This window comes from Peromyscus eremicus, chromosome 9 (genome assembly GCF_949786415.1).
Source record: "Peromyscus eremicus chromosome 9, PerEre_H2_v1, whole genome shotgun sequence".
In the NCBI taxonomy this organism is placed as follows: Eukaryota; Metazoa; Chordata; class Mammalia; order Rodentia; family Cricetidae; genus Peromyscus; species Peromyscus eremicus.
Genome location: NC_081425.1, coordinates 38,241,091 through 38,254,652, shown reverse-complemented (window position 1 = coordinate 38,254,652; position 13,562 = coordinate 38,241,091). Strand labels below are relative to the sequence as shown.

The 13,562-nt window shown below is 32.8% G+C and overlaps 1 protein-coding gene across 1 annotated transcript in view; it reads left to right on the top strand.

Annotated features, from left to right (window-relative positions):
* Positions 1-13,562, top strand: part of Pcdh17 (protocadherin 17) — an 88,474-nt gene that overhangs the window by 27,353 nt on the left and 47,559 nt on the right. Inside the window, exons 2-3 of the mRNA XM_059274322.1 lie at positions 4,677-4,735; positions 4,869-5,041. Coding sequence (XP_059130305.1) covers positions 4,677-4,735; positions 4,869-5,041 — 232 coding nt within the window. The remainder of the gene's footprint in view (positions 1-4,676; positions 4,736-4,868; positions 5,042-13,562) is intronic.

Below are 13,562 nucleotides of genomic sequence, written 5' to 3'. Positions count from 1 at the left end.
AGTTGTCTCTACTTTTGGAGATAATTTAGTAGCATATGCTTGCAAACATTTAAAAGATATTTAATGTAAATGTCTGAGGTATATTGCATATGCAGAATATTGTCAAAATAATTTTGCAACTTTGACAGTGGTATGAAGCTAATGCTGTCTAGAGTGCATGGCTGCATGTTTTCTACAAGAACATTTGTGCAGATTTCTTAGCTGGATGATAAGATTTCTTAGTTAAGTGATAAAAAATGTATATTTATAAAAATATAAATCCTATTTATAACATGGCAATGGAGGAAATAATAATAAAATAAAATTAGGATAAAATTATAAACTATTCTTGTATTCTGTAAAGTATTTGTAGGATTAGAAAAATAAAAACCCTGGTGTTTGATTGGAATTTGTAATCAATGTTTTAAAAATGGTGGAATACTAGTCTTGAGAAATGCCCTTGCAAAAAGAAGAGAGAATCACGTGAGCTTTGGGAAGCTGGGTTCTGTAGGAAGCTTTTCACCATCATCCACACCACTTAAGTAAATATTGCTGGGATGAAATCTCTAATCATTATAATCACACTTTGGTCATTAAATATAAAACAATATTGCCCATGCTTCGTTAGCCAGAATAACCGTATACTAACCACAGTGAGTTAGCCTTTCCTATTAAGAGGATGATATTGACAGCCCAGGCAGTACAAACATTTCTGGGGACCTTTTGAGGGGACTTGATTGCCATGGATTGAAACTGTTAGTATTTTCTTGATGTCCTTAGACCTTGCTTTCTTCTTTACCAGATGGGAGGCCTGTGAACCTAAGTGCGTTCCTCAGATCAAAGGACAAGGTCGTGTCACTAGTGCACATTTAGCTCACGTCATAAGTTGTATAAAAATATCTAGCCTTAAATCACCTATAACTAACAATACCTGAAATTAGAGAAAGAATTTCACGGCTATAATGTAAATGGAAAATAAAACTCATATTGAGCCCAAAATCAAATAATAAAAACAGTGCTAGAGTTGATATAATTTCTAGTACTAAGTAAGGATCATATAAAAATGTAAAGATTAAAAAATGTAAAGGCATAATGAAGTTAAAGTCCCAACTTTAATTTTGGAATCTATCTTCTCTTACTCGCCTTAATTTTACCCTGAAGGAGAAAAAGAGATATAAGAAGAATCTGTGGGGAAATTATAAAATAGATTTTTTTTTCAAATTAAAAAATACACTAGTTGTTATCTTGAAAAATGTCTCAGTAGTTAAGTGAATGTTAAGTGAATTATCGCTCTTGCAGAGGACCCATATTTGGTTCCCAACTCCTACATAGGGGCTTATAACTATCTGTAAGTCTAGTTTTACAGTATTAATTTACTAATATATTTGATTGTCATGACTTTCCAATTAATGTACTTGAGGAATTTGTTTCACGCTGACAGAGAATTTTTACAATTGATGTTGTTTGTTTGATGCTTTCTGAATTTCCATTTATTCTATTTTAGTAATATAAAATCTTTTCTCCCTGTATTTATGATCTACTTTATGTTCACATCTAAGGTGTATGAAAATGACATAGCATATTTTCTTTCATAAATAAAATGTTACTCATTTCAGCCAACATGATTAAGTCTTACTGTATACTTTTTAAGGATTACCCAGTTACTTGTTTCAAGTTAGGAGTTGTGCTTCATAATGCAATGAGGAGGAGCATATTTCAGAAGGTGATATAACTTAGGAATAGCTTGTTATTTATTGTTGCTGATACAAATACTTATGTGACCATGATTTCTTAATACCATGTACTTTGATAAGTACCGGTGGAGAAATGAGGGCAAATCATCAAGAAAGATTTTTATATTCTACAAAACTTAATCAACTTAAGTGTTTGATGATTAGGAGTATTGATTTGCTCATTTATCCCAAAAGTAAAGAATTTCCAAATGTTTATCGTCACAAAAAAAATAACCATACCAAAACAAAATGAGAAAGCCACATTCAGTTTTATTTTAGTTCAGAATTGTTTTGTTATGAGAAAATACGGACTAACTCTCCAGAGAGCTACAGATTTGTAAAGGTCTGAGCTCATGTTTGTTCTCTTAGAAGATTTAAAACTTGAAGAGTCATCCCTGTACAAACCAGAACTCAATTTTTAAAGTACAGTCCTGTACATTAGCTGGAAGAGATTCTCTATTTAAATTTAATGAATGAAGCTGATACTTCTGACTTTCTTTTACTTTTTTTTTCTTTTATAGGAAAATAGTGTTATTTAATAGTCAGATAATGTTAAATGAATTTTCAGACACCCCTGAGCATAGATAATGAGAATTTTACGGTCTATATTAAACTTGTGTGTTTTGTAGAGTGAATTAGTTGTATGTTTGTAAAACGCCAAATGGCTACTCTGCTAATTACACAGAAACTAATACAGTCTCTTGCTTTCCAAGTTACTTTAATTAAAAAGTAGACATTACTCCTAAACATTGGACACTTTGTTACTGATAAAATCATAAGCTCTTACGTTTGCAGTTTTGGAAGCTCTAGGATCTTAAGCCATGCATTCTCTTTCTGATGTTTCTTTCACTCCCTCTCTCCTTTGCCTCCTTCATAGACAGTCCTTTTGTTTCTCTTTTCCTCTTCTCTGTAGTTTCCTTTAGCTTGTCCCTTCAGCTCTTTCCTTTTTTTTCTCGTTCTTTCCCTCACCAAATCACTATTTCTCTCCCTTCCTTTCATTCTTCTACCTTCCTCTGAACAATTGTAGACAGCAGTACTGATGTGTTGTGTTCACACGTATTCATGCATGCATTTATGGGCACACTTTATAATCTGTTATTCAAAGGGAGAATGTACTTTACTAACGTGCATGGATTTTCAGAAACTGTCCTTAGGATGAGAGGAAAAAGTTTCCTCAGTCTTTATCTTATGTATCACCAAATATAAATCATACATAAGAAGTTTCACCTAATTAAAACCATTGGAGTCGTAATATTCTTTATAGTATAGTATACACCAATATTTTCTAACTAACTTCCAATTTCACTTTACTCTCTTACTTTGTTCTTAACATACTGAACTCTGTTATTCTGAAACCGTATGAGATAATTATGTTAGGCTTTTTTTCCTGGCAGTAATAATGAACTGGATACAGATTTTCTCCATCTTAATTGACTAATTATATTTTATAAAATTTGTAGTATTCCCAAGTTTATAGATACTGTTAGAATTAGCCAACATATTTGTAAACATTGTGCCATCTCTTTAGTTTAGCCATATTCATTTAGACAAAGTTTTCCTTGAAGTTGTTAGTTTGTCATTATGGGAATAAAAAGAAGATGCCTCACTGAATCCAGATTCAGGTACATGATGACGAAAACTATAGGCCTCCAGCTGTTCATTAAATAGAGTTACAGCGAAACATGTATCCACACAGTTCACCTAATTTTTCATGTAGCTTGATAAAGGTCACCATGTCTACAAAATAAGATGATTACAGATTAAGAAATTTGTGAGTGTATTTTTATAATCTCAAACTTACAGGCAAGCAAATTTGTATAATACTTTCCTCAACCCTTTAAATTTTTTTCCAGCAGCACTTCCCAAAGAAAATAAATTCAATTAATACATAGAAAGAAAAACAAAAACAAAAATAAAAAAAAATCTACCCTCCCCTCATTTATAAAGAAAGCACACATCTCACTGCACTAAGCCTTACCTTGGTCCTCTGGTTTCATGGGTTGCATGCTTCGCATGTCTGATACTTGTGTGCTGGATGGTCTTGTACTAACCCAGAGCTGCTCCAGCACATAATTGTGTGATATGAAGGAATGCAGAAAACAGGAGAAACATTGTCACTGAGTCAGCTGCACGAAGAAGTATCGTGTGTGAATGTACAGTACAGGGGAATCTATGAAAGATCCAGTCTATTTCTCCCAAAAGACTCTGTTCCAAGATACAAGGAGAATTCAGTTCTTGTTGGCAGACATCCATGTCAGTTTGAAAGCAGTAAAAACTACAAGACAGGCTTTTCAATGTCTTTACTCTTAATACTTAAATAACTTTAATTTTTTTTTAATTTCACTTTGTCTTAAAGACCCAGAAAGTGATATCCATTTCCAATGGATTGTTTGCATATAGTTTTTGTAGTTGGGATATAGTTAAGAATGAAATAAAAAATGAATTCAACCATTCATAACATGTTTGTATCTGTTTCTAGAAAAATTTTGAGGAAAGGCCATCTATCTTTTCATGGAGTAGACGACTTTACATGATATTATATCAGGAAGGGCATAGAATCCCAGCAGATGATGCAATTATGTATAAAAATGAGAGTTATTAAATAATGCACACTTTTAATATAGAGAAATTAGGTCATTTTTCCACTCCTCCCACAAATATTCAATCTTAATATCTACGTAATGAAACAACATAGATAGTGTTATTCATCCTGGTACTAATGGATAATGCCAGTTATGACAAGTTCATTGTTTACTTTAACAGGTAATTTGTGGACCGGAATCATTTAATTGTTCTGAGAACATAATTACATGTCAGCAATTTCCAATTTAATTAAAATGTACAAATCTGAAGATTAAGGGAATTTTTGAATTATTAATCATTTTTCCACTAGGAAATCTTGTTGCTCTGCAGGAGATTTGTCCAGTGTACAACTATACGTATTTTTTTCCTTCTCGTTCACAGACAGACAATTTTCCCGCAGAGCCCAATTACATGGGCAGCAGGCAGCAGTTTGTTCAAAGGTAAGGCCTATTAAATAACTTTCTCGGCTTCTCCATTTGCATTTGTGACAAAATTGCTTTGCAAGAGACTACACTCCAGGTTTAAACTGGTCGAGACAACACTTTCTCCTCTTTTTCTTTATATGTATTTCAGTAGCTCCACGTTTAAGGACCCAGAAAGAGCCAGCCTGAGAGACAGTGGGCACGGGGACAGTGATCAGGCTGACAGTGACCAAGACACTAACAAAGGCTCCTGCTGTGACATGTCTGTTAGGGAGGCACTCAAGATGAAAACTACTTCAACTAAAAGTCAACCACTTGAACAAGGTGAGTGATGTCTTCCAGTGCTTACCAAGTGTAAAGCTTAAGTCATCTGCATAAGCTTATCAGGACTAGCAATGCTGTTTGTCACAGTGAACTAGACTGTTGATAATATCAGAGAAAATGTGAGGCCCACAGTAATTCTCAACAACAAAGCTTTTCCTTATCACAACCACAATGGATAACTGCCCTTGGAGGTTCTTAAAATGGGAACTTGACTCTACACACTAGGTTCTGACTTTATGGATGTTTCCTAACCGGGCCTAATTTGGGTTTGACTAAAAAGGAAAATTTGGCATGCACCAGCTTAATATTTACGAACATTGTGCTATCATTTATATTATTCAAATTGGAAAGCAATTTTAGATGAAAAAACTTGATACAGATTTTATATTTCTTATCAATGTTGGTTTATTTTTAGCTTTGATTATAGTTTCAAAATAGATTTTTTAGGAATGCAATAATAGCTGAGAGATTCAGCTGCTCTGGATTTACATCTATATGTTCTCATAGATATCAAATTAATATAAACTTGTTTACACTGATATAGATGAAAAAGAAATACAAGATATTGTGTATGGATTACCCTTCTAAAAGATTTTCTTAGGTACATTTGGTATAACTTCATATTATTTTGATGTTTTAGTTATTTCTGTTACTATGAGACATTTGTTAATGATTCCTTCACAGTCAACTAAGATGCTATCCTATGTAAGACAATGAAGAGATTTTAATTCTGTTCTACGTACCATGAAAAGAATTGTCACATGAATCAAATTTTGCAAATAAAGATACCCTAATTAAATTACATGAACATTAGTCTTCAGGATATTAACAGTATTTATATTTAAGACATACTATTGTAGACTCCTTCTAGTGAGAGACCATACTTAAACCAAGGGCATGCAGCTTCTATTAGTGATGATTCTTGCAAGATAAGTTTTTGTCTGCATTGCAGTACTATTTTAGGGATTTTCAAATCATAGTGAAACTTCACTATAAACATGTACTTGCCTACATGTCAAAATGCCTATGCCTACATATACAAAAGTAAATGTATATTCAGCGTAGAACAATAAATATTTGTTCACTCCAAAAGTTTTATTGGATTTAAGGATGCTCTCACATAAATACCTGTTTAAATAATAAGGTTTAGATAAATGGCTATTTCTATATATTTACCATAATAGCATCCTGGGTGATGAAACAACTGTTTTAAAACTTATTCTTAACAGAAGCAAGTGGAATATTTCTTTAGTATGCACAATTCCTTTAGCTTTGGATGACTACTTGAAGAGACTTAAATGGTCATGGTTGGAGTGTGACTTTATAATTTATATAAACATTTTAGGCACATTTTACTGCTGGATTTTATTATATGAATACACAGCACAAAACTGGCCCATTTGGGTGTGTGATAAATAAGAAGAATAAGAGATAACACTGTGAATATAGTTTATACTGCAATATACAGTAAATGAAGTTTGTATATGTTGTGACATCTTTGCAGGACATTTTTAAATAATAAGCATAGCAAAAAAATCATTAGCCATTGCAAACATTAACTCCGATTCTTTTATATACATTAAATCATTACAGTAATGTATTTGGTATATTTTCCCTGTAGAAAAAAATGTCTAGCTAATTATGCCTCAAAATATAAATTATAGTAAAATACTATGTCTTCAAGTTCGATATTAAAAGATAATGTCTTAGGAAAGTGACTATCATTCTTAAAAGAAGGTCCAATTAATCACATATTTGAATTACTATTACTCATGAAATAATTGCTAATACAAGAATGAGGTTGTCAATAGTAATGTCACTTGCAAAGTAAATCATTTGCAAACATTGCTGTGAAATACACGGAAAGGTTCTTATAAAATTGAAAAGCAGACTTACGAGAACTATGATTTAGGCAGCAGACCTTCTGGTTTTAAAAATAATAAGCTTACCTGTAATATTCCCTAAATTTGTGGATCTATTCATTTCTTTTATTCATTACTTTAGTAAGTATCTATTTTAATATGTAAGTAAGGAATGATGAAAGTTTAGAAACTTCATAATAAATGGCCCTAAATGTTGCCTTCAAATAATCATATATAACTAATATAGTTGAGATCTCTTTCCTTTTCTCATCTCTCTCAGTTCAATCTACCTTACCTGTCTGTCTTTCTTATGTATATGTATTTTTGTTTTTCTTCCCAGGTATCTAGATTCAGAGAACAGAATTAGAGTTTATTAGGTTCTTAGTACTATGTATAAACAATGGAAAATTTGTTACATTAACCAATTTAACATGAAATATCTAAAAAAAAATCTCCTTTTATCTGACATGAGAAAGTAAAGGTTATTAGAATTTATTAACTTGTTTAAGAAGCCTATGTTTAATAGTAGGAATATATATGAACAAAACATGTGCATTTTCTATAAAACTGTCTCTAAATTAGAGGATTTGTTCCTGTAGCCATTTTGATTCATGTTGGTTGCTTTGATGAAATATCAGGACACCATTAATGAGTAAGTTAATACCTGAGTTGATGTTGGCTGAGCTAGGGAAGGAAACTAAAGTCCCTGGTATATACTGATTGAGTATGAAACACTCACTTTACTTATCCATTTAATCTTATCCATTTATTTTCATATCATTTACAAACAGATAAGTGTTATTGCTCTCACATTTAATGGATATATGTACTTTTAATGCGTGCCAGTCATAAACAGTGAAGGCAGTACTTGAAGGAAAACAGCATAGGATAAATCAAAAAATATGCTTTCAGAGCCTACCTTTTAATTTGTATTTCATACAATTTACATGATGAACAGTTTACTCAGAAGAAATTGGGAATGTTGAGTAAGTATATTGCTATTTTCTTGGTCAATATATTCTGCTAATTTGTTTGATAACCATCATACCAGGCAGTGCCACAAATACTTGAGTGAACATGTATAGGAGACAACTTTCTTTACTGATGATGACAGCCATGTCCAAATAATGATCTCATGTAGGGTTCAAATATTAAATCTTGACAATTTCTAAAGAAAACCAGAATAGAAATTAAATAAAATAACTCATTTGCCTATTTGTCTTACAAAATTTATGACAACACTTTATGTGATTTGAGTTAAAAAACAATACTATATTGTATTTTATATTTTTGTGACATTTCCTGTGGATTATTTTCCTGTTTAAAAGATGTTTCTTTACAAAAATAATGTTTTATTTCTTAATTATAATATTTCAAACTCGTAAATTAGAAGCAATTCCAAATACATTCTTCATACTTTCAATGATAAAAATGATTTTCGTTTTGAAGTGACTCAGACATCTTGAGATTTTGTTTTATTAATTTAAATGCTAGGGTTTTTTTTTTTTCCTCCATTTTGGTGGGGTTAATTTTTTCATCCATTTGTTCTGCTCCTGATAGTTCTGTATTTTTGCTGCCATCAGCTTAATAATACCAAATACAGAGCACTAGTATGCATTGCCCATTATTTTAGCAAAAAATACTTGAAAGGATTCAGCAGCTAATTGAAGGTGTGATGTACTGTACTGTAGCTAACAATAGCTTTAAGGATTTTATGTTAATAAAACCTCTAGGAGAAAAAAGCTATTTTAGTTTCTTTTGCTGTGTTTTAAATTTTTTCTTAAAGAATTTACTTAAGTTCTTTTTATTTTGACTGCATTTTGTACCCTTCTTCTGCATTTGTTAAGTATGTTTTCCATGTGTCCCTTTCAACATTTATCAAATAATAAAGGTACATAAGTGAGTGGATACATAAACAGATGATAGATAGATGATAGATAAATAATTAGGTAGCCCTACAAAACAAGCAAGTACAAGTTTAATAGCACATCTATCTGGTAAGAAAAGTAATTATTTTTATAATTCTTAGTAAACCATTTTTTATGAATAATGGCAAGAAACTGAGCAAAACACACAATTTTCCTTTTATTGATTAATATTTTAGAATAAAAATGACTTACATCAAGACCCAATAAAATACAAACAATACTTTTTTTATAAATGTGAACTATATATGGTTTTATTATACTAAATCTCTTTTAAGAGCTTTTGAAGCAAATTTAGATTTATGCTTCAGAATACTTGTCACACTTTGACTTCTTTAAAAAAGTATTTACTGTTGGATTTCTATCCATTAGAAGTCCTATAAATGACTTTAATGTTAAGAATAATGTTTTCATCTCAAATAATTTATAAACGTTACCTAAAAGACAGTCATTTTGTTTGATTCCTAAATAGTAAATGGATGTCTTCATAAACACTTGCCAACCACTTGCCTGCTGGATGTAAGTTTTGAATTTTCCAATGACAAACAGTACTTGTGATCTTTTCATGTTTCATTGATGCCAAGTCAGAAGAAGCTAGCAGAATAGAATTTTGTTTTGCAACTTTATTGGCAGCCTTCATCAGAGGTGGCAGGTTCACATTACAGAATCTAAGGCATTGTTGGGAGGACTTCATTCATCTGTGCCAGGTTTCTGGTAACTCTTCAACGTCCTACATGCTGTTAGGTTGAAATTTGTTCTCATAGCTCATTTTAGAAGTCATTTCTATAGCTTTGTCCTAATATATGGGTATTCTATCCTTTCTCTACTTATAGAGATCTTGTCTTCTTAAATTGCAGTCTATTAAGACAGACTTCACAATAGAGTCCTTGATCAAAACCCAATTATTAAAAATTCACAGAAAACTGAGACTAGAAATGTCAAATGTCTTCATTTGCTACAATTAATTCCATTGTTCAAGCTAAATTGTGTCAATAATTGACTTTCCTCTCCCTAAAGAATATTTTAGAAACTTCAGAAACTAAAGTTAGTGGTTTTTGTCTGTTTCAGTTAGTATTTGAATTTTCTTGTGGACTCTATAATCAAAGTACATGTAGGCTATCTTAAGTATTTTGTCTTTGTTTTATGATTTTTCAGTTTCATGGAGAGTGTTCCCCATCCTATCAAATAACTTACTCTAATTTCCTGGATATGACTGTATTTCCACTGTATTTTTAATTATGCCTGAGAAGAAGACAATTTAGGAAGCCTTTAACAACTTGTCCTTTGCCCATAGAGGACTAGTGAGAGAAGCTATGGTGGAAATAAGAGATGGAGTTAAGGCTCTTGCTCACCTAGGTGTACATAGAATGCACAGACTTAGGTAGATTATTCAACCAGAGGATTAGGAGTGCAAACGTATTTGACCTACTTTCAAAATTCTCTCTTAACGTGGAACTTCAGTCAGGCCAACATTTCTGCCTTCTCAAGTGTTCTGTGTTCTGGTTTCTGTAGTTCCAACTCATAACAAAATCCTTTCCTTTTCCCAAACCTTCCCATGAGTGCAGAATCAAATCCATTTCCACACAGCAAGAGGAGGGAAGGGGATGGCCTAGTGTATCCTCTTAGTAGCGATTTGTCAATCTGTGATGCCAGTTTTTAAAAATGCTGCTGTAAACTCATTAACAATAAATTTATCTTAGGAAAGAAATTGAAAATTATTTTCGTGTAAGAAGAGTAAAAGGGGGCTGTTGAATATTTAATGCTAGGAAAAAGTCATGTACAAAATTTCAAAGACATTTCTGTAGCTAGAGATTTCCTGGTCCTGCTTGGCCCATGGTCAGGACAAATCTGTCAACCACCAGTCCCACAGCCGCTCAGACCCAACCAAGTAAACACACAGAGACTTATATTACTTATGAACTGTACGGTCATGGCAGGCTTCTTGCTATCTGTTCTTAGATATTAAATTAATCCATTTCTATTAATCTATAACTTGCCACATGTCTCGTGGCTTACCGGTGGTATCTTAACATCTGCTTCTCATCATGTCAGCTGGCAGTGTCTCTCTGTCTCAGCCTTTCTGTTCCCAGAATTCTCTTCTCTGCTTGTCCCACCTATATTTCCTGCCTGGCTACTGGCCAATCAGCATTTTATTTATACAGAGCAATATCCACAGCACATTTCTTCCTCGTAAGTGACATTTTAAAAATTGCATCATTTGTCAAGACTTGCAAGGACTTTCTACTCATCTAAGATTTTTCTGAAACCGTTTCTGTCCTCTGGCATGTCAGTATAAGTAGCCCCACACTTCTTAGTTGCCTTCTAAGGATTTCAGCATTCACTTCACCTTCTTTTGTGTAGGGAAAAAATCATTCAGTATACTGTGAACACTATGGCTTGGTTTTGCTTATAGTCTATTACAGTTGTGCTATAGTTCAGCGAATGAAGTTTCTGTGGCCCCTTTCTTCAGTGAAGATATCTGCTTCTCCTATCTGGCAACTGATAACACACAGACAGATTTTATTCTCTCATATTTTTTGCTTATTCTAAACACTCCTATGAATAGTGTAATAATTTATGATAGATTCAATGTCATTTTGTGAATTTCTTCCTTTAATACATATAAAAATGACTTTTCTTAAAAAAAAATTCACTCACAAATTTTGATCCACCACTTCTCCAATCCCAAAGAGTAACCTACCCTACCTTAGAATGATTATATTCCTCAAAGAACCCGGCAAAAGCAAAGATCTACTTTTTGTGTTTTTTTTAATAATTTTTTACTAATATTCAGTACATGTTTTTTGAAATTAGGAGCATGTCTTTAAACTACAAACATTCAGAATAATATTTACTTTATCTGTTAATTAAACAGCAATAAAATCATTTTGCTTATTTAATATATCTAAAACTACCCTCTCCCAAATTTTGAATTTTTTCACTTTGATAACATAACCCTGATATAGAGGTTTTCTGATTTTTAATCAAAGTGATATTATCAGTCATTAAGGTTAGAAGAAAGCTGACATGTAATCATGCTTTTTACAAGAAGGCAGATTCTCTATTAGTGACAAAAGTGGCAGAGAGGGATAAAAGTCTCAATTCTGTAAATTTCTATGCTACAGCTCCTTCTGTTCTACACTATCCCTCTATAACACACAGTTGATCTCTGTAGTACCTTCTATTTCTTATGAATCTGAAGATTTAAGCAGTCGTATTTTACAACTTGATTGTGGATCCTAGATCAGATATTGTATGAACCTTTCAAAGGATAATGAAATATATTGTTCTAGATGTAGTCACAGATAATGCCGTACTATTTAATGCCAAACACTAGGACTGTGAGCATTTCTTGCTGTGCACAATAGCTATACTTTTCCCAACTTTTAGTTCCTGATACATTGGAGCACAGAGGAATGATGGATGCAGAGGAATTTTTATGCATTTGTTTGCTCACTCATTCCGCTAATAAAGCATAACTCTGTTAATGGTACTAATATGTGTTAAGGTCCAGATTGGATCCTCAAAATCTTTCATTGTTGAAGAGAATTCTGTATATAAATTATGATATCAGAGAAATGTGATTTATTTCCATATGAGTCATGTAATTCTGGAAGGAAAATTCAGCCCAGATTAAAGACCCTGAAGATTTCTGGAGTAGGAGACATCTGAGCAGATCCTTCTGTTAACCTGGCATAGTGAAGTTGGAGGAAGGGAGGTGACAGGACCCTCTCAGAAGCACAGATGAAGTGAATCAATGTGTGAAAAGTTGCTTTTAGGAGCAGGTGGGTGGGGAAGTGTGAGGAGTGGCAGATGTGAGACTGGGGAGGTGGCTGGAAGCCCAGTGACGTGAAACACGATGGAGATGGAGGATCACTGGATCATCAGGAGAGAACGGTTCAAACGTTCATTTTAGAGAGATTTTTTTTCTGGCAATGTCTTGGGATACAGGAATGTAGCTAGGGTGGTAGGGAAAAGACATTTGGGAAGTGAAGGGTAGCAGGAGTGAGCACAGGGAGAGATGAAGATGTTTTGGTGCCTGCAGTAGAGCCATAATGAATCATTGTTTAATTTTTGTGACTTAAAAGCTCTTTACAGCAAATATTTCCATATTACTTTTCTCCAAATGATCAATTCTTATTTTAATAGAAATTAGTAAAGAATTAATCAGATAAGAACTTATCACTTAAGGTGTCAACAATGCTGCTGATAAATAGGTAGGTAGGTAGGTAGGTAGATAGATAGATAGATAGATAGGTAGATAGATAGATAAAACTTCCAGTCATGTAGATAGTATTTCAAAAAGAAGGAAGGTAGTTTAAACTCGGTAAGTTGTTTAAGCTTATGAGTGTGACTTCTGAAACTCAGTAGGCAAGGATTCAGGCTGCTAAAGTGGCGAAGAAAGGGTGAATTTACAGGGAAATACACTGGACGTGCTGGTGTAGATACATTTGAGACACTGATATGTCAAGCAGCTAAAAATTTTATTTGATAATCAGAGAGGTCAAGATATATAAACAGAAAGTCATTTTTGTAGATTATACATAAATCCAGTTAACTTGATGAGAATTTTTGCTGGAAAGGAAACATGGACCAGATTAGAATCTACCAAACTCAATATTTTAAAGTTCAGAAGACATAGAATCCAATAATCATTTTCCTAGGTAAAGAAATGATTACATGTGTTCTGGGTGACTCCAACATCAGGAGACATCTGCTCAAATTATTTAACTA